The sequence below is a fragment of the Equus quagga genome, chromosome 10 (genome assembly GCF_021613505.1).
Source record: "Equus quagga isolate Etosha38 chromosome 10, UCLA_HA_Equagga_1.0, whole genome shotgun sequence".
Lineage (NCBI taxonomy): Eukaryota > Metazoa > Chordata > Mammalia > Perissodactyla > Equidae > Equus > Equus quagga.
The window spans coordinates 71,646,639-71,672,045 of record NC_060276.1 but is presented as its reverse complement, the minus strand read 5'-3'; the positions used below and the strand labels follow the sequence as shown (position 1 = coordinate 71,672,045).

Below are 25,407 nucleotides of genomic sequence, written 5' to 3'. Positions count from 1 at the left end.
ACATCATCTCTTTCCTGGATTATAGTTATAGCCTGCTAACTAATTTTCACCTCTACCTATTTTGCCTCCTCTAATTTGATCTCTCTCTAGTTTTTTCAAAATGCAAATATCATGTAACCTGCTTAAAACCTTTCAATATATTCCCTTTCCTTATAAGGTAAATCCAGACTCCAATTCTTAAAATGTCCTATAAGGCCTTGCATGATCTGGCCCCTACATATCTCTCCCTCCTTCTCTACACTCAATACTCTACCTATACTGGTACATGTAGTTTCTTGAAGGAGTCTTCCTTCCTCTTCCTTCAAGGCCTTTGCATATGCAGTTCTCTCTATCTGGAATTGCCTCTCCCCCAGGTGACTCCAAGTTATAATTCAAACCTCAGTTCAAACAAACAACCAGAATAAATCAGATCTTCCTGTTATATGCCTTCATAGCACCTTGTACTTTTCCTTCAGAGCACTTATTACAGTTTGTTATATTTGTATGATTATTTGTATTTTGTCTGTCCCCCTCACTGGACTATAACCTTTTTAAGGTCAGAGATCATATCTACGCACACATGTATTCCTACTGCCTAGCACCATGCTTGGCATAGAGTAGACACTCAGGAAATGTTTATTGAATGACTTAGTGAATGATGGAATAAATAAATGAAAGAAACACAAGGTCAAGGAGATGTGCATTGCTGGAGCATATTCATATGCTAAAAGGAAAGAGTCAGTTGAATGAGAAAGGTTAAGGATACAGGAGAGAAGGGATGATTTTTAGAGTACTTTTCTGGAAATGTTGGAGATAAGGGATGAGTTACGTACATAGAACACAGAAGGAGGAGGCCCACTCTGAAAATATTGATATCTTTGAGAAATCTAAAGTGTGTTAACTGGCTAGTACATATTAAAGGCTCATGGATAAGAGTCTTAAGGACAAATATCTTTTATTGGGGGTTCTGTCCACTCACACTTTCAGGCTCGATCTTCCCATCTTTCAAAAGGGCCACACTGCATATACACGATGAGCTGGGAAAGATGTAATATAGGGAGTAACTTAACCTATATAAATCTCTGAAAAAAACTGATTCTCTTGAAGGAGGCTGAGACATAGAATCATTTACTCTAGTCTCATCATCACGAGTCTTCTGAAAGTATGCATAGCAGATTGCTCTCTGTGTTTACTACATCACCCAAGCAACTCCAAGAAGGCCACAGTCCCTGGGGGTGGGGAAGAGGGGAAGAGATGCTCCAATATCAGTGGCTTTACAAGTTCGAGATACTTAGATTTAAATAATATGAGCTGTGACCATGGATATTACCTAACGGTGGAGGGGGTGCACTTCAAGTTCCTCATCTGTAAAATGAGTATAGCACCACCTAACTTACAGGGCTATTGTGAGAAAAAAACAATGATATTGTCAATGTAAGCAACTAGAACACCATCTAGCACAGAATAAACCCTCTAACAACAGACCGTTCTTCTTTGGCAGATGCAGGAGAAATACTCTTGGAAAGAACATTGATGTTTATATAAAGTTCTAAGATGATGCTATAGCAGCAGGTCATTTTACAGGAATATCTGGGACCCAGTCTATTTTGGATTAATATTTCCCAGAGCTTAAGTATCTATATTAATTTCTAAAGAGTACAATGATTGAAAAGAAGACATTTTAGCACATAAAGTATGGCGCATACTATGGGATATAAAGAATGGTAAGAAATGAAGGAGTCTAAAAAGTATGTATGTCAGAAATATTTTTACATAATATAAATTTATGCCAATAAACTGAATGATATAGTCATCATCATTGTGCATCCTCAAATTTTACTGGTAAGTTAATTTTTTTTTCCTATTGCTGTCACTTCATTCAGTTCCAGCATTTTTATAGCTGTATTTTCTTGGTTTTTATTTCCATTATATTGATTAAGGTATGAGACATATCACACAAACACACACATTATATTTGCACAAGTGCAATTTAATGTTTTAAAATGGTTATTATCCACCAAAACATGTTAACAACATTGAATTGTCACAATTCCTGATTTTATTAGTGAGCCCATTGTGACATCACTCTATCTGTGCACAATGGCAAAACTTCAATTATTTTAAGGGTATGATTTTTTAAATAATCTTTTTTCCCAAAAAAAGCCATTTTTCAACAATAATTCTATTATTCTGATGCTTCCCTTGATTAAATTCCCAGTTTTTTTTTTAAAAAAAGTCTCCTAATGCACATTCTTCCCTGACATAAATCCTTTTCATTCTTTTTTTTTTTTTCTTTAGCAATCCTATCCAATTTCCTCAAAATGGGACCACAATAACTTCAATCTCCATCCAGACAGATTTCATCAACTATGAAAAGTAAAGTCTTAAATCATATCAGGCATACCTGAGGTAGAATTTCAAGGAGCTGGTGATTGTCTTAATGTCCCAGTCACTATCATGAAAATCAACATCTCCTGGGCATTTAGGATCTATTTGAGAAAAGAAAATAAGAAAAAAGTAAATTTCCGAAAAGATCTTACTTTTTATCCCTTTAAAAGAAAAATAAAGTGCATTAAGGGAAAGATAGTTACTCTGACCAGTTTTTTTGTTGTTGTTGTTGAATAGATTTTGTAACATTTACATGTATGATTTTACTTAATGCAAATTTATCACATTACATATAAAACTGTGTTTACATGCTCCCAGTAAAGTTAGTTAATTTGTTTTTAACCTTTGTGTAGTGGGCTTCTAGTCTCCCAGATCCTATCCTACCTATTCAGGTGATATACGCTGAAAATCTCTATTGTCTCTTTCTATATACTTTCCATGCTCATACAATAATATATAAAGATACTTACATAAATGTGTAGGATACGATTTGTTATTGTTTTCAAAAATCAGAACACAATATATATACTTTTTTTTCTTAATGTCCAGTCCAGCTAAGTCTTTATTTTTTTTATTATTTTTATTATTTTTTTATTAATGTTATGATAGATTACAATCTTGTGAGATTTCAGTTGTACATTATTGTTAGTCATGTTGTGGGTACACCACTTCCCCCTTTGTTCCCTCCCCCCACCCCCCTTTTCCCTGGTAACCACCAGTCAGATCTCCTTGTCAATATACTAACTTCCACCTATGAGTGGAGTCATATAGAGTTCGTCTTTCTCTGACTGGCTTATTTCGCTTGACATAATACCCTCGAGGTCCATCCACGTTGCTGCAAATGGGCCAATTTTGTCTTTTTTTATGGCTGAGTAGTATTCCATTGTGTATATATACCATATCTTCTTTATCCAATCATCAGTTTCTGGGCATGTAGGTTGGTTCCACGTCTTGGCTATTGTAAATAATGCTGCGATGAACATAGGGGTGCAAGGGACTCTTGGGATTTCTGATTTCAGGTTCTTAGGATAGATACCCAGTAATGGGATGGCTGGGTCATAGGGTATTTCTATTTTTAACTTTTTGAGAAATCTCCATACTGTTTTCCATAGTGGCTGTACCAGTTTGCATTCCCACCAACAGTGTACGAGGGTTCCTTTTTCTCCACAACCTCTCCAACATTTGTCGCTCTTGGTTTTGGATGTTTTTGCCAATCTAACGGGCGTAAGGTGATATCTTAGTGTAGTTTTGATTTGCATTTCCCTGATGATTAGCCATGATGGACATCTTTTCATGCGTCTATTGGCCATATTTATATCTTCTTTTGAGAAATGTCTGTTCATGTCCTCTGCCCATTTTTTGATTGGGTTGTTTGCTTTTTTGTTGTTAAGCCGTGTGAGTTCTTTGTATATTATGGAGATTAACCTTTTGTTGGATAAGTGGCTTGTAAATATTTTTTCCCAATTAGTGAGCTGTTTTTTTGTTTCAATCCTGTTTTCCCTTGCCTTGAAGAAGCTCTTTAGTCTGATGAAGTCCCATTTGTTTATTCTTTCTATTGTTTCCCTCAACTGAGGAGTTATAGTGTCCGAAAAGATTCTTTTGAAACTGATGTCAAAGAGTGTACTGCCTATATTCTCTTCTAGAAGACTTATTGTTTCAGGCCTAATCTTTAGGTCTTTGATCCATTTTGAGTTTATTTTGGTGTGTGGTGGAAAAGAATGGTCAATTTTCAATCTTTTGCATGTGGCTGTCCAGTTTTCTCTAACCAGATTTTAAGAGATGAAAACTTTACAACAAACATGTCTTTGATGTCTCAAAAGTTCCCTTGCATTCCAGTCAAGCATGTAAGGAGCTTGAAAGTCATCTCTTCCACCCACATACCAAGAAAAAAGTGGAACAAACTGACAATCAACTCCTCTTAGATCCATCAAAAAACTGAGGATGTAGGGCTAACTATTGTCTGCAAAACTGAAGAGAGGGACAGAAAGATTCAGAGAATCAAAACTTCCTAGAGCAGAAGCCCAGGAGCAGAAAACTCCTTGTGAACCAGTATAGGGCTAGGAAAACTTAATCCGTAATTGACAAATTGCTAGAGGCTCAGTGTGGACCAGTTTGAGAGTTAAAAATACTAAGGGGGTCCAGTCTTAGGGGGATCCTCACACTTTTGTGAGTTTTATTTCCAAGCACCTTATCAGGTTCTCACTGTGAAGATCCGAGAAAAACTCCCTCATGTTTCCATGCTTTTGAGAGGGGGAGAGGAAAAGTAGCCTTTGTAAAAATATGCACAGAGCATTTCATTCTTCCTAACAAGGCCCTCAGGAGAAACTATTTTACCAGACCCTAATATACTTGGGGTTTACCAGAGCCTAAGTGATCTAGGAAAAGGGAAATACCCAACTCCGGACCAGGCTTGACCTTCTGTCTCTTCTTAGGGGGAAACCACACAAAACTGAGAAGCACTTGTGATGGTCACAGGCCAGTGGTACAGGCTCACTAAAAGACTGAGACATAATTAAAGGACTGTAGCATGTTACTCCTTCACTCCCACCTAACCACCACATCAAGGCCACCTGGATAATAACAGAGAATATTACTAAAAGAACTGTGCTTCTCAGACAATACTTAAGAAGTCTCTAGGGAAAACCAAAGACTACAGGGGAAATAAAAACAAAGACACCAGAGGTAAGTTTAGCCTCTGTCACTCGTGGTTACAGCAAACAGTAAACTCAGGCTAACCTCTAGCCAGATAAACAAAACTTCACACTAAAGGCCTATTTACTGCAGTTCCTTTTACCTATTACATCACGCCTGGCATGGAACAAAAATTTACAAGACATACTAAAAGACAAAAAACACAGTTTGAAGAGACATAGAAAGCATCACAACCAGACTCAGATATGGCAGAGATGTTGGAATAATCAGACTTAGAATTTAAAACAACTATGATTAATACACTAAGGATTGTAATGGATAAAGTGGACAACATAAAGGAGAAGATGGATAATGTAAGCAGAGAGATAGAAGCCTTAAGAAAGGAACCAAAAGGAAATTCTAGGAATCAAAAACACCATCACGGAAATGAAGGATTCCTTTGATGGGTTCATCAATGGACTGGTCACAGCTGAGAAAATAATCAGTGAGCTTGAAGATATGTCAATAGAAACTTCCAAAACTGAAATGTAAAGAGAAAAAAAATGAAAAGCAGAACAGGATATCCAATAACTGTGGGACAATAACAAAACACGTAACATAAATGTAATGGGAATATCAGAAGTAAAAGAAAGAGAAAAAGGAAGAGCAGAAATGTCTGAAGCAATAATGACTATTTCCCAAAACTAATGACAAACACCAAACCACAGATCCAGGAAGCTCAGAAAACATGAAGCAGGATACATATCAAAAAAATCTACACCTAGGCATATCACATTCAAAGTAAACAAAATAAAAGACAAAAAAAAAAAAAACCTTGGTAGAGGCCAGAAGAAAAAAACATCTTACTATAGGAGGAGAAAGGACAAGAATTACATCACACTTCTCTTCAGAAACCATGCATGCAAGAAGAGAGTGGAGTGAAATATTTGTGTTAAAATAAAAGAAGACCAGCAAAAATTATCTTTCAAAAGTGAAGGAGAAATAAAGACTTTCTCAGATAAACAAACATTGAGGAAATTTGTCACCAGGAGACTTGCCTTGCAAGAGATGTTAAAAGAAGTTCTTCATAGAGAAAGCTGCAGGTCAATAACTCAGATCTACATAAAAAAAGGAAGAATACTAGAGGACTTATTCTTAATTGATCTAAGAATAAGAGCTCAAAATAATAGCAACAATGTATTCAGTGGTTATAGCTTATGGATCAGTGAAATGAATGACAACAATGTTATAAGGTACTCTATTATAAGGTACTGGCACTACCTGTGTAATGGTATAGTGTTATTTAAAAGAGGACTTGGATAAGTTGTAAACGTACGCTGCAAATGCAAGGGTAACTGCTAAAAAAAGTTTTAAAAAAAGTATAATTGATATACTAACAGAAGAGAAAAAATAGGAATCATACAAAATGCTCAGTTAAACCCAGAGAAGGCAGAAAAATAGTAGAAGAGAAAAAGAGAAACAAAGAACAAGGAAATGAATACAAAACAGTTAACAAATATGGTATATATTAATCCAACTATATTAATAATCACATTAAATGCCAATGGTATAAATACACCAATTAAAAGACATAGACTGTCAGAGTGTATTAAAAAACAAGACTCAATTATATATTGTCTACAAGAAATCCACTTTAAATATAAAGACACATACAGATTAAAAATAAAGGAATAGAGAAAGATATACTATGCTAACATTAATTTTTTAAAAAGCTAGAGGAGCTCTATTCATTTCAAACAAAGTAGACTTCAGATCAAGGAAAATTATCAGAGATAATGAGTTCCATTACATAAAGGGATTAATTCTTCAAGAAGATATAACAATCCTTCACAGGTATGCATCCAACAACAAAGCATCAAAAATATGTGAGGCAAAAATTGACAGAACTGCAAGGAGATGAATCCACAATTACTGCTGGAGACTTCAACACCCATCTATCAGTAATTGAAGGATCCAACAGGCAGAATATCAGTAAGGATATAATTGAACTGAACAGGACCATTAATCAACTGGATCTAATTGACATTTATAGACTACTTCATCTGACAACAGCAAGATACACATTCTTCTCAAGTTCATATGGAACATTCACTAAGATAAACCACATTTTGGGCCATAGAACACACCTTAATAAACTTAAAACAATAGAAATCATACAAAATCTGCTCTCAGGCCACAATGAAATTAGACTAGAAAGCAATAACAGTAAGATATCTGAAAAATCCCAAAATATTTGGAGATTAAATAACACACTTCCAAATAACATATGAGTCAAAAAGGAAATCCTAAGGGAAATATAAAACATCTCAAACTAAGGGAAAATAAAAATATAACGTACAAATTTGTGTGGTATAGCAAAAGCAATGCTTGGAGGAAAATATACAGCACTGAATGCATATATTAGAAAAGAAGGAAGAGCTAAAGCCAATAATCTAAACTTCCACCTTATGAAACTACAGAAAGAAGAACAAATTAAACGCAAAGGGAGCAGAAGTAAAGAAATAATAAAAATTAGGGCAGAAATCCATGAAACTGAAAAGAGGAAATCAATAGAGAAAATCAACAAAACCAAAAGATGTTTTTTTGAAAAGATCGAGAAAATTGATAAGCCTCTAGCCAAGTTAATTAAGAAAGAAGAATAAAAGACACAAATCACTAATATCAGAAATGAAAATGGGACAAATCACTACTGCTTTCTCACTGAAAGGAAAATAAAGGAATATTATGAACGGCTCTATGTCTATAAATTTGATATCCTCGATGAAGTGCACCAATTCTTCCAAAGACAAAATCCACCAAAGTTCACACAGAAAGAAACAGACAATCTGAACAGGTTGGTATCTATTAAAGAAATTGGATCAATAATTAATAATCTGCCAAAACAGGCCCAGATGGGTTCACTGGTAAATCCTACCCAACATTTAAGGAAGAAATTATACCAATTCTCTACTATGTCATCCAGAAAATAGAAGCAAGAGGAATATTTCCTAACTTATTCTATGAGGCCAGCATTACTCTAATACCAAAATCACATAAAGACATACAATAAAGGAAAAGTACAGATGAAATATCTCTCATTAATATAAATGAAAAAATCCTAAACAAAATATTAGCAAACAGAATACAACATTGTATAAACCCCACGACCAAGTGGGATTTATTGCAGGTATGCAAGGCTGATTCAGTTTTCAGAAATCAATTAATGTCATCCATCAAATCAACAGGCTAAAGAAGAAAAAGCATATGATCACATCAATAGATGAAGAAAAACATTGGATAAATCTAATATCCATTCACAATAAAACTTTCAGTAAGCCAAGGATAGAGGGGAACTTCTTCAATTGGATAAAGAGCATCTATAAAAAGCATACAGCTAACATTACACTTAACAGTGAAAGACAGAACACTTTCTCCCTAAGATCAGGAACAAAGCAAAGATATCCTCCCTCACCACTCCTCTTCAGTATCACATTGGAAATCCTAGTTAATTAAATAAAAAAAGAAAAGGAAGTAAAAACTGTACAGACTGGGAAGGAAAAGTTAAAACTGCCTTTGTTGGCAGATACAGTGATTGTCTATGCAGAACATCCCAAACAATCAACAAAAATCCTGGAACTAATGAGCAATTTTAGCAAGGTTGCAGGATACAAAGTTAATAAACAAAAGTCAATCTCTTTCTTATATACTAGCAATGAACAATTGGAATATGAAATTAATAACATACCACTTACATTAGAACCAAAAAACTTAAATACTTAGGTATAAATCTAAAAGAATATGTACAAGATATGTATGAGGAAAACTACAAAATCTCAGTAAAATAAATCATAGATCTAAATAAATGGAGAGATATTCCACATACATGGATAGGAAGACTCAATATGCCAGTTCTTCCCAACTTGAGTTATATATTCAATGCAATTCCAATCAAAATTCCAGCCAGTTATTTTGTGGATATCAAAAACTGACCCGGAAGTTAATATGGGAAGGCAAGAGACACAAAATAATATATTCAATTTGAAATGAACAGAAGAGATAAAATGTAGAAAAGTAACCACTAAATTCACAGAAAATGCAAGTGAATTTTTATAGTCTTTCGTTTAAGGAATAACTTTCTGAGCATTCTAGAAAATGCAACTTTGAATGCATCCTGGAGCATACCATGGATATATTGCAAGAGTGACAACTTCTAGAAACCGGCAGAGAGACGACAACTTGAGAGCTGTACTGGGGTCATGATTTGATGGAGAGCATGCACTAAAACTATGCATAACAAAAATGAGTGTATATTCAGGTGCCAAACCGCATCAGAGTCACTTGGGGAGCTTTGCGAAATGCAAATCCCTGGATCTCAAGACAGCAGATTGATTCACTGGGTCCAGGATTAGGCCTGGGAGCTTGTTTGTTTGTTTGTTTTTGATAACAACTTTTCAAAGGTGATTTTAGGGCAAGGCTGATTTCCTGTCATGTACTGTGATAGATAATAAGATGGGGAATGACCCAGTTATGTCTTTGATTATTTTTAAAGTTCTAACTACCAGTCCAAATGAAGGCAAAACAGATTTTTCCTTACATTTAAAGGTTAAACAAACCCCACAACAGCAAGAAAGTTACATTGGCTCCTCTAAAACATACAAATCATGTCAGACTGTCCCAATTAATCAAGAAAATGCTAGTAATATGATATTACTGTGAAAATTCTGGTTGCATGAATAGTAAGATCAGCTTTGATTACTTGCAGTTGACAAAAGTGATCCAGTAAGAGGAAGAAAGAGAAGTGACTAACAGAAAGTGTAGGCAGAAATGAGCCCAGGAGACTCCGAGAGAAGTCATGAAGGCAGTAATTACTAATGTGAGGATTGATCAGTTTCACCAAGTTAAAGTCTTGACACTGTATTTTAGGTTCTTGTTCATCCCCCTTTTTCAGTTATAAAACCCAGGGATGTCAGACTAAAGGATAGCTGAAAGAAAGGTCGCTTGTTCTTTTGTTGTTGTTGTTGTTGTATATGTGTGTGCCCCAAGAATAGTGATAAATCAATCCATCCATAGAATAGCAAGTGTTATAAAATAAGGTAGTGGAAGATCTTCAAATATTTAATAACTAGTAATGGCACATGTTTCCATCAATCAACAGAGATGCTGTTTGTAAACACGAGAAATAGCCACACTGTTGCCTCCTAACAGACCTGGTTCATGCAATATATGCAGGAGAGAGGGGTGCTACCGGAAAAAAGGGTGGAGACTACCTTAGTTAGCAGCTTAAAATAAATACATCGGTGGCCTATTGGTTCTCCCTGGATTCAAATTATATCAAGATTATTAATAATATTTATAACCTTGTGGCAGTAATTTTCTTTTGGCAAATCTACCCAACGTATACAATGGAAATAACTCATCCACAAATATGTCACCAGGAAAAAGGAAACAAGTGAAGTACTCAAAAAGAAGGAAATGATCTGAGAATTTTTGGCTCTTTTATCTATTGCAAGATTATGTAGCCATTAAAATATTTGCAAAGCATTTTTAATCATATGGAAAACGCTCATTTCAAGGTAACGGTGGCCATGTAAATCTAAATCTCCCTACACATCCTCCATAAAACAACATAGAACCACCAAAAAAACATAAAAGTACACAAAGCCATGTCATCCACACAACAAAAACACAGAGAACACTCAACTTCCAAATTACTCGTAAGTAGGAAGATAAACACCAAATCTCAGTGAACTATCACTCATATTTCCCCTTTGCAAACCTTCAGAGGGAGCAAGGACAATGCTGGGAAAAGTTCATCCATGAGTGAAGAATGGGGTTAGAGGCCTAAGACTAATAAAAAAAAATCACCAGAAAGACAAAGTATGCACAAAGTGTAAAAATACTGAAAAATAGTCAGGGTTTATCAGAGCACTTAGAGAAGGTTGTTCAAGCAGTTAAGCAGTTTTCAAAAGGCAGTCTTTGAAAGGTATTGCTTCTAGGAAAGAAGAAGGCAAAACATAAGGGGGAGACACCCTTTGAAGATTGAGTGGACAAAAGGAAGTGAAACAAAAGAGGAAAATTTAGGAATGGGCAAAGGGAATCAATCATAGAAAGTACATTTCAAGGAAAAAAGCTTTAATTAAATGAGACAAAGGACACTTTTTAATGCCAAAAGCCATACTGAAAATGAAAACAGAACAGCTATGAATATCTGTGCATCAAATAAAAGAGCAACCAACTTTATAAAGCAAAAATACAGGAGATACAAGGAGATGTCAATAGAAACACTAAGAATAAGAGACTTTAACATAGCATTTTCATTACACAACAGATCAAGTGGACAAACAACAAGTAAGGATCTGGAAGATCTAAATAACATAATCAATAAGGTCATTCCTACAGATATATGTCAAATTATAAACCCTGATAATAGAGACAACACTTCTCAAGTGCACATGTAAGACTCATAAAAACCAATCACGTATTAGGTCACAAAGCTAACATCAACAAGTTCCATAAAGTTGAAGTAGTACAAACATTTTCTAATAACCTTTCAATAAAACTAAAAATTAAGTTAATTCTACCTAAAATACTTTAAACTTTCTATTAAACAACACTTGAGTAAAGGAAGAAATACAAACCAAAATCACAAAAATTCTAAAAAAACAAACCATGATAATATAAACACTACATATCAAAACCTATGGGATACATTTAATGAGATGGTAAGGGGGAAAATTCAATAACTTAAACATGTTCATCAATAAAATAAAAAAATTAAATTAAATTCTCAGCTCAAAAAGTTAAAGAAAGAACAACAGAACAAATTGAAAGAAAGCTCAAGAAAGGAAATAATAAAAACAGAAGAAATTAATAAAGTAGAGAACAGAAAAATAGTAGATCTCATTTAAAAAATCGAAATTTTATTCTTTTGAAAAAATTAACAAAATAGACAAGCCACAAGCTAACTTTCTGAAAAAAGAAGAGATATACAAGAAAGCACAAATGTACAAAAAGGAGAATGACCATTGAAATAGAAGACATTTTTTAAATCATAAGAGACTAATTTGCAGACCTCAGTGCTAATAAATTTTAAAGCCTACATGAAATTTTATCAAGATTGATACCGTCAGAGATAGGAGGATTAAACAGATAATTTTCTATAGTAGAAACAGAATGCTATTACTGAACTAACTTGCACGTGTGCCAGAGTAAGCAAGCACACATACACACACATACATACACTAACACACAGAGGGAATTCTACCAAACATTTAAAGAACAGAGGGTCTCAATGATCCATAAATTTTTCTGAGATGTTGAAAACAAAGGAAAAGGTTTCAATTCTTTGTATAGTCATGTGTTGCTTAACAATGGTGATATGTTCTGAGAAATGCACTTTCAGGCAATTTCATTGTTGTGCAAACGTCATAGAGTGTACTTACCCAAACCTACATGGTATAGCCTTCTACACACCTACACTATATGGTACTAACCTTATGGGACCACTGTCATATATGCAGTGCATCATTGACCAAAACATCATTATGTGCGTATGACTATATAAACAAGTGATATTGATAACAAAACCTGATAAAGATAGTATGAAAAAATTATACAATATCACATATGAATAAAGATGCAAAAATTTAAAATAAAGTACTAGTGAACAGGACCCAATACCACATTAAGAAAATGATATACCCTGGCTAAATTGGATTTATTCCAGAAATGCAAGAATGTAACAGTGGTGCATTATTAGGAAATCCACTTATATAATATACCATTTTAATAGATATAAAAAAATCATGATGATCTCCAAATATGTTGAAAAAGCCTTCAACAAAATTGAACATCCATTCCTGACTTTTAAGAAAATTAAAATTAAGAGTTGATAGATTAGTGTTCTTAACATGATAAAACACACACACACAGAAAGAGAGAGAGGTACCTAAGAATTGGAAAAAGAAGGAACACTCTTTATTTGCAGATAATATGAAAGTATACCCAGAAAACCTAGAGAACAGATGATAAAATTAATAAAAACAATTGAAGCAATAAGTAAGGCATCAAAATGCAAAATTAACATACAGTAATCAACATCCTTCATATACAAAAACAAAAACCAGTTAGAAATTATAATACTAGTGTATACCACTGGCAACGGCAGTGGTGCCCATGATCTGAGGTTTCAAAAAGCACACTGGTGTCAGAGACCAGAGGCTGTAGGAGCCACAATGACACTCATGGCTCAGTCCCTACCCCTCCTCAGGCAGTGACCAGTGGCACCCACAACCTGATGCTTCAAGAAATGCAGCACAGTACTGGTGACCCAGGCCCCTCACCCTCCCCTGGCAATGGCAACTCTGACACCAGCCTTTCTAGCAGCAGGGGCTGACCCAAGACATGGCTACCACTGGCAGCAGCAGCAGTGCCTATGACCTGGTTTCAAAAAGTACACTGGCACCACAGATCAGAGGCTTCAGGAACAGCAGTGGCACTCATAACTTAGCCACAACCCTTCGCCTGTCAGATGGTGCCTCTGACCTGAGGCTTGAGGAAGTGGCAGTACTCACATCTTAGCCTCTACTTCTCCCCCAGCAGTGGAAGGTGGTGCCTGTGACCTGAGGCTTCAGGAGCCACATAGTACCTGTGACCCAGTCCCTAGTGGTGTGACCCCTGACATTGGCTCTACCAGCAGCTGAGCTACATACAAGACCACCAGGACTTGGTAGCAGTGGTAACACCTGTGAACCCAGCACCCCCAGCAGTGTTGGTGCTAGCACCCCAGATAACCTGAGAGTAGCAGCACAAGTGGTGCACACAGCAGCAGCACCTGAGCCTGTAGAGAGCCACGGGGGGAACACAAGACCCAGGTGATCCAGGAAGCAACAGAGGTGCTCACAGCCTGGTGAACCTGGTGGTGACACCCACAACTGCAGTGAGATCATAAGCAGCAAGACACCAGCAACTTCAGAAGTACAAGCAGCACAAGGAGGGCACTGATGATGCCGCTGGCAGAGGCAGTGAAGGGTGGAAAGTGCAGGCTCTCAAACATAACCAAAGGCAGCTCAGAATCAAAGTAACTGAAGATTTACCCAAAAAAGAAAGGTGTTTACTACCATGAATGTGACAGAAGAGGAACAACTCATCAAGCACCATTAATAACTATGGTAATATGGTAGCATAGAAAAAAATTACAACTGTCCAGAAACCAAATTTGAAGTCATGGAAGATTATGAACTAACTGACAGGGAATTCAAAAGAGCTGTCATGAAGAAACTCAATGAGCTAGAAGAAAACTCAGAAAGACAGTTCAATGAGCTCAGGAATAAAATTAATGAACAGAAGGAGTACTTCAACACAGACATTGAAACTCTAAAAAAAAAAAAAAAACATTCTGGAGCTGAAGAACACAAGTAATGAGAAGAAAAATAAAATAGAAAGCATTGGAAATAGAGCATACCATACAGAAAAGAGAATTACCCAGCTCAAAATAGAAATCTAGAAAGGATTCAGGTGGAAGAGGAGAAAGAACCAAGATATTTAAAAAATGGAGAAATTCTACTACGAATATCTGACACATTCAGGAAAAGCAACATAAGGATAATGTGTCTCAAAGAAAGAGAAGAGAGGAAGAAAGGAGCAGAAAGCTTTTTAAAAAAATAATATTTGAGAACTTCCCAATCCTGTGGAAAGAATTGGATATACAAGTACGTGAAGCCAATAGAACTCCTAATTATCTCAATGCAAAAAGACCATCTCTAAGGCACATTATATCAAAACTGTCAAAAGTCAATGACAAAGAAAGAATATTAAGGGCAGCCAGAGAGAATAAAATGACTTACAACCCCATCAGCCTATCAGTGGATTTTTCAACAGAAACTCTACAGGCTAGGAGACAGTAGAATGATATATTCAAAATACTGAAAGACAAAAGCTATCAGCCAAGAATACTCTATCCAACAAAGTTATACTTCAAACATGAAAGAGATATAAAGGCGTTGCCAGACAAACAAAAGCTGAGGGAGTTCATCACTACTAGACCTGCCTTACAAGAAACATTGAAAGGAGCTCTCCTACCTGACACAAAAAGGTAAAGATATACAAAACTTTAAGGAAAGTGATAAATAGACAGACAAAATCAGAAAATTGCAACTCTGTAACAGATTTAGTAATAATAACTATAATAGGTTAGTAAACAATTATAACATAAGGGCTAAAGGGAAAGAAAGCATCAAAAATAACTATTACCACTTCAATTTGATAACAAACTCATAATACAAAAAGAGATAATTTGTGAAAACAAAAACATAGATGGGGAAGAGGAAAAGGATGGAACCTGCACAGGCTAATGGAGATAAAATGGTATCAGCATAAAAACGACTATCTCATTTATGAGAACTTTTAGACAAAACTCATGGTAACCACAAAACGAAAAAGCAGAGCAGAGTCACAAAACATCAAAAAGAGGAATCTGAGAAACATATTATTAAAATCACCAAACTGAAATGGCAGACAGAAATATAAGAAAAAAGAAACAATGGAAATACAGAACAACCAGAGAACCAAAGATAAAATGGTACTATTAAGCCCTCATATATCAGTAATCACTTTAACTGTAAATGGATTGAATTCATCAATCAAAAGACACAAAGTGGCTGGCTGGATAGAAAAACAAGATCCAAGAATATGCTGCCTCCAGACCTATCTCGGCTCTAAAGACAAACATAGGCTCCAAGTGAAGGGAGGGAAGATGATACTCCAAGCAAATGGAAACCAAAGAAAGTGGGTGTAACCATACTTATATCAAACAAAGCAGATTTTAAGCAAAAAAGACAAGAGACACAGATGGACATTATATAATGATAAAAGGGACATTCCATAAAAAAGACAAAACATTTATTAATATATACACACCTAACATAGGAGCAGCAAAGTATATAAAGCAAATGCTAACAGACTTAAAGGGAGAAATTGACAGCATACAGTAATAGTAGGGGACTTTAATACCCCAATAATATCAATGCATAGATCATGCAGACAGAGAATCAACAAGGAAACATTGGCCATAAATGAAACACTAGACCAGATGCACTTAAAAGATACATATAGAACATTCCATCCAAAAGCAGGAGAATACACATTCTTTTAAAGTGCACATGGAACATTCTCAAAGACAGACCACAGGTTGGGAAACAAAAGAAGTGTAAACAAACTTAAGAAGATTGAAATCATTTCAAGCATTTTTTCTGACACAATGGTATGAAACTGGAAATCAAGTATAGGAAGAAAGCTGGAAAAGTCACAAAAATGTGGTGACTAAACAACATGATACAGAACAACTATTGGATCAATGATGAAATCCTAAAAGAAATTAAAATATACCTGGAGACAAAGAAAGATTGTAAACACAACATACCAAAATCAGTTGGATGAAGCAAAAGTGGTACCAAGAGGGAAGTTTATGGCAATGAAGGCCTACCTCAAGAAACAGGAAAAACTTCAAATAAACACTCTGAAATTACACCTAAAAGAACTATAAAAGAGAAAACAAAGCCCAAAGTCAGTGAAAGGAAGGAAATAATAAAAACCAGGGCAGAAATAAATAAACTAGAGAATAAAAAGACAATAGATAGGATCAACAAAACTAAGAGCTGGTTCCTTGAAAAGATAAAAAAAATTGACAAAGCCTCAGCTGGACTCACTAAGTAAAAAGAAAGATGGTTCAAATAAATAAAATCAGAAATTAAAGCACAGAAATTACAAAGGGCACCACAGAAATACAAAGAATTATAAGAGAATACTATGAAAAGCTAAACACCAACAAATTTGACAACCTAGAAGAAATGGATAGATTCTTAGAATCATACAACCTCCCAAAACTGAATCAAGAAGAAATAGATAATTTGAATATGCCAATCGCAGGTAAGGGGATTGAAAGAGTAGTCAAAAACCTCCCCCAAAACAAAAGTCCAGGAATAGATGGCTTCTCTGGTGAATTCTTCCAAACACTCAAAGATTTAATTCCTATCCTTCTCAAACTTTTCTGAAAAATTGTAGAGAATGGGAAGCTTTCTAACTCAATGTATGAGGCCAACATCACCCTGAAAATAAAAGTAGACAAAGACAACACGAAAAAGGAAAATGACAGGCCAATATTGATGATGAACATAAATGCAAAAATCCTCAACAAAACACTAGCAAATTGAATACAACAATACATTAAAAAGATCATACACCAAGATCCAGTGAGATTTATTCCAGGAATTCAGGGATGGTTCAACATCTGCAAATCAATCAATGTGAAACACCACATTAGCAAAATGAAGAATAAAAATCACATGATCATATCAATAGATGCAGAGAAAGCATTTGACAACATACAACAGCCTTTTATGATAAAAATTCTGAATAAACTGGCATAGAAGGAAAATACTTCAACATAATAATGGCCACATATGACAAACCCAGAGCTGATATCATTCTCAATGGAGAAAACCTGAAAACCATCCCTCTAAGAACAGGAACCGGACAAGAATGTCCACTTTCACCACTCTTATTTAACATAGTATTGGAAGTCCTAGCCAGAGCAATCAGGCAAGAAAAAGAAATAAAAGGGATCCAAATTGGAAAGGAAGAAGTGAAACTGTCACTATGTGCAGATGACATGATTTTATATATAGAAGACGCTAAAGAATCCAGCAAAAACTTTTAGAAACAATAAATGAATATGCGGTAAAGGTGCAGGATACAAAATCAACATACAAAAATTAGTTGTGTTTCTATATACTAACAATGAAGTAGCAGAAAGAGAAATTAGGACTATAATCCCATTTAAAATTGCAACAAAAAAATACCTAGGAATAAACTTAACCAAAGATGTGAAAGATCTGTACACTGAAAACTATAAAACGTTGAAAGAAACAGAAGAAGACACAAAGAAATGGAAAGATACTCTGTACTCTTGAATTGAAAGAATTAACATAGTTAAAATGTCCATACTTCCTAAAGCAATCTACAGATTCAATGCAATGCTTATCAAAGTTTCAATGACATTTTTCACAGAAATAGAACAAAGAATTCTAAAATTTATTTGGAACAACAAAAGACCCCAAATAGCCAAAGGAATCTCAAGAAAAAAGAAGAAACCTGGAGGTATCACACTCCCTGATTTCAAAATATACTACAAAGCGATAGTAATTCAAAACAGCATGGTACTGGCAGAAAAACAGATACACAGATCAATGGAACAGAATTGAGAGCCCCGAAATAAACCCATAGATCTACGGACAGCTAATTTTCAACACGGGAGTCAAGAACATACAATGGAGAAAGGAAAGTATCTTCAATAAATGGTGTTGGGAAAACTGGATAGCCACATGCAAAAGAATGCAAGTAGTGCACTATCTTATACCATACACAAAAATTAACTCAAAATTGTTTAAAGACGTGAATCCAAGACCTGAAACCATGAAACTTCCAGAAGAAAACACAGGCAGTACACTCTTCAACATTGGTCTTAGTAGCGTATTTTCAAGTATCATGTCTGACTGGGCAAGGGAAACAATAGAATAAATAAACCAATGGGACTACATCAAATTAAAAAGCTTTATGTAGAGCAAAGGCAACCATTAAAAAAACGAAAAGACAACCTAACAATTGGGAGAAGGTATTTGCAAATCATATATCTGATAAGGGGTTAATATCCAAAATACATAAAGAAATCATACATCTCAACAACAAAAAACTAACAACCCAATTAAAAAATGGGCAAAAGATCTGAACAGAAATTTCTCCAAAGAAGATATACAGATGGCCAACAGACATATGAAAAGATGTTCAACATGACTAATTATCATGGAAATGCAAATCAAAACTACAAGGAGACATCGCATCACTCCCATCAGAATGGCTATAAGTTACAAGACAGGAAACAATAAGTGATGTGGAGAAAGGGGAACTCTCATACACTGCTGATGGGAGTGCAAACTGGTGCAGCCACTATGGAAAACAGCATGGAGATTCCTCAAAAACTTAAGAATAGAATTACCATACAATCCAGCTTTTCCACTTCTGGGTATTTATCCAAAGAACATGAAAACACGAATGCGTAAAGATATATGCACCCCTATGTTCACTGCACCATTATTCACAATAGCCAAGACTTGGAAGCAACCCAGGTGCCCATCAAGGGATGAATGGATAAAGAATATCTGGTACATATACACAATGGAATACTACTCAGCCATAAAAAATGAGAAAATCTTGCCATTTGTGACAACATGGATGGACCTTGAGGGTATTATGCTAGGGGAAGTAAGTCAGAGGGAGAAAGTCAAATACTGTATGACGTCACTCATAAATAGAAGATAAAAACAACAACAAATAGAGACAGAGATTGGATTGATGGTTACCAGAGGGGAAAGGGGAAAGGAGGAGAGCGAAAGGAGTTTCTGGGGACATGTGTATGATGATGGGTGGTGAATATGATGTAATCTACACAGAAATCAAAATATGATGTACATCAGAAATTTATATAATGTTATAAACCAATGTTACCACAATAAGAAAAATTAAATTAAAATTAAAAAATTAAAAGAAAAGAATTTGCATTTGCATTTGTTCACTTGGTTAAGCCTGGGTAAAGAGTTGAGTTCATGACTCATGAGCAGACTCTAGTCAACAGTATGGTAACCTCAGAGGATATACATTAACAAATGCAACCTCTACCTCAAGATCAAGCATATTCTGGACCAACCTGAGACTAATTGATGGATAAAATTAATTAGGCAAAATAGGATAATTAAATCATCATAGAGGTCTGAGAAAGTTTCCTGGGCTGTTAGTAAAGGGTCTATGAAACTGGACCTTCCTGGGCACATTCCATCTAAACTATCTCATAAGCTAAACCTGTTATTGGTTCAACTAAGATCACAGCTAACTTCTTGTGAAAGGATTATTGTAACTATGTATTATTTGAGTATCTGTGCATGTGTGTATGTACATGTGATGAGTGAATTAGTGAATTAGAAAACTTCAAAAGTCCAGATTCTGTATTCTTTAACTCTTTGGTGTCACATCTATGGAAATTATATTGGGTTTTCACTAAATAACAAAGAATATGAGTAATATTTTATTAATGATTAATTTCTTCTCCCCTTTACCCAGGCCTACTCCTCTTGAGTGCAGCCTAGAAAGATGTACTTTTCCATTAATGGCTTCCATGCCAGATCTGAGGAAAAACAGAAAAGGAAATCATACATAGAGAAATTATTAAGGTTGGCAACAATTAAGTCCTGATAGACTACTCCACAGGGTCCCCATTCTGAATGCATCTATCTCATATTGCTTAAAACACTAAGGACCCTTGGCCAGATTCCAAGGACAGACCCAGAAAAAAATCATGCGATTGCTGAACATGCCTACACAGTCCCCAGGAATAATGCTGCTTGATTTACTCCCTGTTTGTTGGTATCTGGCTGAGAACCTCAACTCTCCATAGATGTATACTTTGGAGTGCTAAGTGGCAAACACCAAAAGACACCTGATCTTCATATCACTAGGTTGGGAGAGAAGTTGTTTGAGGACTACTGTTTAGCCATGACTTTAAAGGTATATGTGGTGTGTATCTGTGAGTGCATACATATGCACGTTTCAGGGAAAAGGGGATAGAAATAAACAGGTAGAGTGACACATGAGTTTGCTAACGAGAAATCCAGATGGAGACTAAATCCTGTTTACAAAAATCTTGCTGCTACAGAAAAAAATAAAATAGCTGAAAGATGCAAGGCTACACTCAGGGCTACTACATATGACCACGTAGACTGAATTGTACTCCACCAGGAGGAGTATCATTGACAAAGACTACAACATAAATGGTGACCCCTGGAGTTGGGCAATATGGAAGTCCTGGCTATACCATACCAGATGATAGAGAAATAAAAATATAATAACATAATAGTTAACGTGCATTGAATATCTACTCCATGCCAAACACTGTCCTAAATGCATTATACATATTTAACTTAGTTGCTCCTCACAATAACACTATGAATTAGGTGCTACTACTATCCCCAATCTGCAGTTGAGGAAAAGGGCAATAAGAGGTGAAATGACTTGCCCAAAATTACACAGCTACTAAATTGTGGCATTGGGATATAAAACCAGGCAGTTTGACTACAGAGCCCATGTATTTAACCAACATATTGTAAAAGACCAAAAAAAACCCACAAAAAACAAAAGGAAAACCAAAGCAGGGAATTTGCCTGGTTTATCTAGAAAATTAAAACTGAATGTAGATGCATAATACCACCTATAAAGTATCTTCTGTCATAAATTGAACCTAACACTGGCCAAGCCTCTAAATCAAAACAGCAGTTTATAGGATACAGACTGTATTTCATGATAGATAGCCTGTATTTAGTGATGGAATCAGGAGAATGTGGGAAATTCTACAGGATAAATAACCCAGTTATTTCCAGAAGTAAATGGAAAGAAAGAAAAAAGGGGGGAGGTATACATTAAAAGAGACTTGAGATTTAACCAAATGCAATGATACAATGTGTGGACCTCGTTTGGATCTTGATTCAAACAATCAAACTGTAAAAAAAAAAAAAATTGAGGCAATTGGGCAATTTTTCTCTCTGTTTTGAGGAAGATTAGCCCTGAGCTAATATCTGCTGCCAATCCTCCTCTGTTTGCTGAGGAAGACTGGCCCTGAGCTAACATTCGTGCCCATCTTCCTCTACTTTATATGTGGGACGCCTGCCACAGCATGGCTTGACAAGCGGTACATAGGTCTGCACTTGGGATCCAAACTGGCGAACCCTGGGCCACCAGAAGTGGAACGTGTGAACTTAACTGCTGTGCCACTGGGCTGGCCCTGGGAAACTTTTAAATGTGATGACATGAAGAAATTACTGTTGCTTTTTAGGTATGAAAATGGCATTATGGCTATGCTAAAAAGAGAGCCCTTATCTGTTATTGATATACACAGACATATTTATGGATGAAATGATATGACATCTGAAAAGGAGAAATTGGGTGAGAGTACAGCTAAAATAAGATTGGTAACTTGTTGATACTGGTTGAAGCAGGGTGCTGGATACAGGGAGGTTCATTATACAGTTCTCTTTACTTCTATATATGTTTGAAATTTTCCATAATAAAAAGCTATTTTTTAAAAAGAACCAGAAGGTAGAGAAACTGGTAACTGTGGTTGCTTCCTGGGATGGAAACTGGGTGGTTGGGGACCAGGGGTGAAAAGGAGACTTCCTTTATACCATTGTCCTCTTGTATTTCTTAAATTTTGTATCAAGTATATGTATAACATACAAAATTAAATTAAAGAAAAACAAGTTCCATTTTTTTAGATTCCACATGTAAGTGATACAATACAGTATTTGTTTTTCTCTGTCTGACTTATCTCACTTAGCATAATGCCTTCAAGGTCCATCCATGTTGTCACAAATAGCAAGATTTTCTTCTTTCTCGTAGCTGAGTATATCTCATTGCATATATATACCACATCTTTATCCATTCATCCACTGATGGATACTTAGGTTGTTTACATGTGTTAGCTATAGTAAATAATGCCGCAATGAATATGGGTGTGCAGTTATCCATTTGAGATACTGATTTCAATTCCTTCGCATATATACCCAGGACCGGCATTGCTGAATCACGTGGTAGTTCAATTTTTAACTTTTTGAGGAACCACCATACTGTTTTCCATAATGGCTATACCAATTTGCATTCTCACCAACAGTGTATAAGGGTTCTCTTTTCTCCACATCCTCACCAACACTTGTTATCTCTGGTCTTTTTGATAAAAGCCATCCTAACAAGAATATAAAGAAACTGAAATTGTAAAAACAGTGTAGAATGGCAGTTACCAGGGGCTGGGGGATGGGGAATCAGGGAGATGTTGTTTAAGGGTACATACTTACAACTAGTGGATAAATAATTTCTGCAGCTCTAATGAACAATATAGTAATTATAGTCAACAATACTGTATTATAAGCTTCAAAGTTGCTAACAGATTAAATCTTAACTGTTTTCAACACAAAAAAGAATTGATAAATATGCAACATGGTAAAGGTGTTAGCTAATGCTACTGTAGTAATCATATTATAATATATAAATGTATCAAACCAACCATTCTACAACTTAAACTTACACAATGTTATATGTCAATTATTTATCAATAAAAAATACAAAAGAAAAAAAGAAAAGACAAAGAAAATCTCATCATGGGCAAGGCCCCACCAAGAGAGTGCATGCAGGCTATCTGTTGTCCCAAGGGGAGGTGATTACAGATTCAAGTAGAGAACATTAAGAAAACAGGGCACTCAGAAATCTCTATCCAGACGCCAACCTCTTGAGGATAACTTAACTACAAGGGAAGAAATAAAAGCTTTCCTGTAGGTGTAAGCAAGTGCCAGCTGATGCATTCTCAGTGGGACCTTCCCTGGAGCTATATAAAATAATTACTCTGAGTAAAGAGAAAAACTAAACCCTGAGGAAATTCCATTTGGCTTTGCTAAAGTTCCTTTGAAAGTTTAACAAAGACAGGTGTAACATACCAGGTCCACACACTAGGAAGAAAACCTTAGAGAGGTAACTGACAAGGCCATGAAGAAGATGAATCAGCTTGAAGCAGTCAACCCAAACTTTTGCCATATCTTTACAGGGTCATTGGAAACAGAGTCCAAAATGGTCACCCAGAATAGCTCCTGCCTTATGGAAAATAGAAAGATTGAGAAATCTAGACACCAGAGGAACAACTGAATGATCTGGCCTGTATGATCAGACAACTTTATAATGCTAATGAATAGCACTATCTTAAAAGAGTCCATAATCAAAAAAGCAAAGGCCACGTTGGTTTTTCTCATCTTTCTATCTTTAGCACTTACCACCATGCTTGGAACATAGTAAATACTCAATAAACATTTAACTGAAACACTCAAGAGAGGCCTATATAACAGGAAATACTCAGAGGCCAACATGAAGGGTCTTTGCTATGCTGATTTAACAGGTCAGCATGAAGCAATGTGGTAAAATCAGGGAAGAAAAGAAGGACTACATGAAAAATCAATCTGTCTGTGAAGGTTACCGGTATAAGTTTGTATACTTTCTTGAGTTACTGCTACTTCAAATCTAAGATTCCTTTAATTGTAATTTCCACCATTATTTTTGTACTATTAAGAACGGAAAAAACTCTGCCAATTATACTGTGACATACCATCAATTATGAGACGAATCCCAATTTAATAGACATTCAAATGTAAATTAGTGTAATTCTAATAATCATTGAAATATGATTTCATGTTTGCTTAGACTAGCTCTTTCCCATTGGGGCTACAGTACCTCATAAAGAGGGTAAGAGGCTGAGCCTTATGGAGAAGAGAGGCCCCAAAAGAAACCAGAAGTGCACTCTGGCCAGGAGAGGAAAAGCCAAAAGAGGGAGAAAAGATGAAGATGGTGACAACTTAATAGTAGAAAACATGGTGCTGCTAAGAGAAAAGGAATTGGAAAGGCAAGGGCCCAGCTTGGAAGAGTTACAAATGACAGAGAGTTATGGGTCTGGACAGTCTCGGAGATGATGTCCACAACTGGGCCCCTGGCAAACAGCCCCTCAGTCTTGACATTCTCCCCTTATCTTAATTCTCCTACACAGTTTCCCAAATGTTGATTAAACATCTATTCAGCTGACTGAAATCTAAGAGTGCCTGGTCCATGTTTTAGATGGTGCGAACACAGGACTTAGGACACAAATGGCAATATTTCAGGCCACTAACACCCTGGGGAAATCTTATAAGAGCATGCTTACATAGGTGTTATACAAATGTAGATGAGAAAGGATTATTTGAAGTCTTAACACATAATGCAGTGTAGGAGTCAGACATAAAAATAAAGTATTACAATACAGTGGGATAGGAACAAGTATGCAATTAGTAGTTAAAAGGAATGCAGCTTATTTCCCAGATGGCTTTAATTTGGGGAAGGATGCATATTTTCTTGGCAAACAGCATCATTACTTTAGAAATTTCTGAAAAAAATTGAGATAAATTATCCATTTTCTGCTTGATAATTTGTGGGGAAGACTATAAAACTGGAGAACAATTATGGAGTGGTGAAATTATGTAAAAAATCTGGACCTGGCAACTACTCTCAATATGATTCACCAAATAAATTTTTTTATTTCATACATTTCCCTAATCTCTGCTTTTGTTTGACTTCACCTCTGGGACATTGACAAAAGTGACTAGGAATTATCTGTAACAATAATGAGGATATCTGAGATGTAATATGTGTGTGAAAGTTTTTCTAGGATGGATTATGGTCAGCACTCACTTGAATTGTGGCTATGCTTCTTTTTCTTTAATGAAAATCAATGATCAGATTCAC

The 25,407-nt window shown here is 35.7% G+C and overlaps 1 protein-coding gene across 2 annotated transcripts in view; it reads right to left on the bottom strand.

Annotated features, from left to right (window-relative positions):
- Nucleotides 1–25,407, bottom strand: part of OPHN1 (oligophrenin 1) — a 495,334-nt gene that overhangs the window by 85,784 nt on the left and 384,143 nt on the right. For both annotated transcript variants that reach the window (XM_046673421.1, XM_046673422.1), the window contains exon 16: nt 2,384–2,468. In XM_046673421.1, the coding sequence (XP_046529377.1) occupies nt 2,384–2,468 (85 nt within the window). The remainder of the gene's footprint in view (nt 1–2,383; nt 2,469–25,407) is intronic.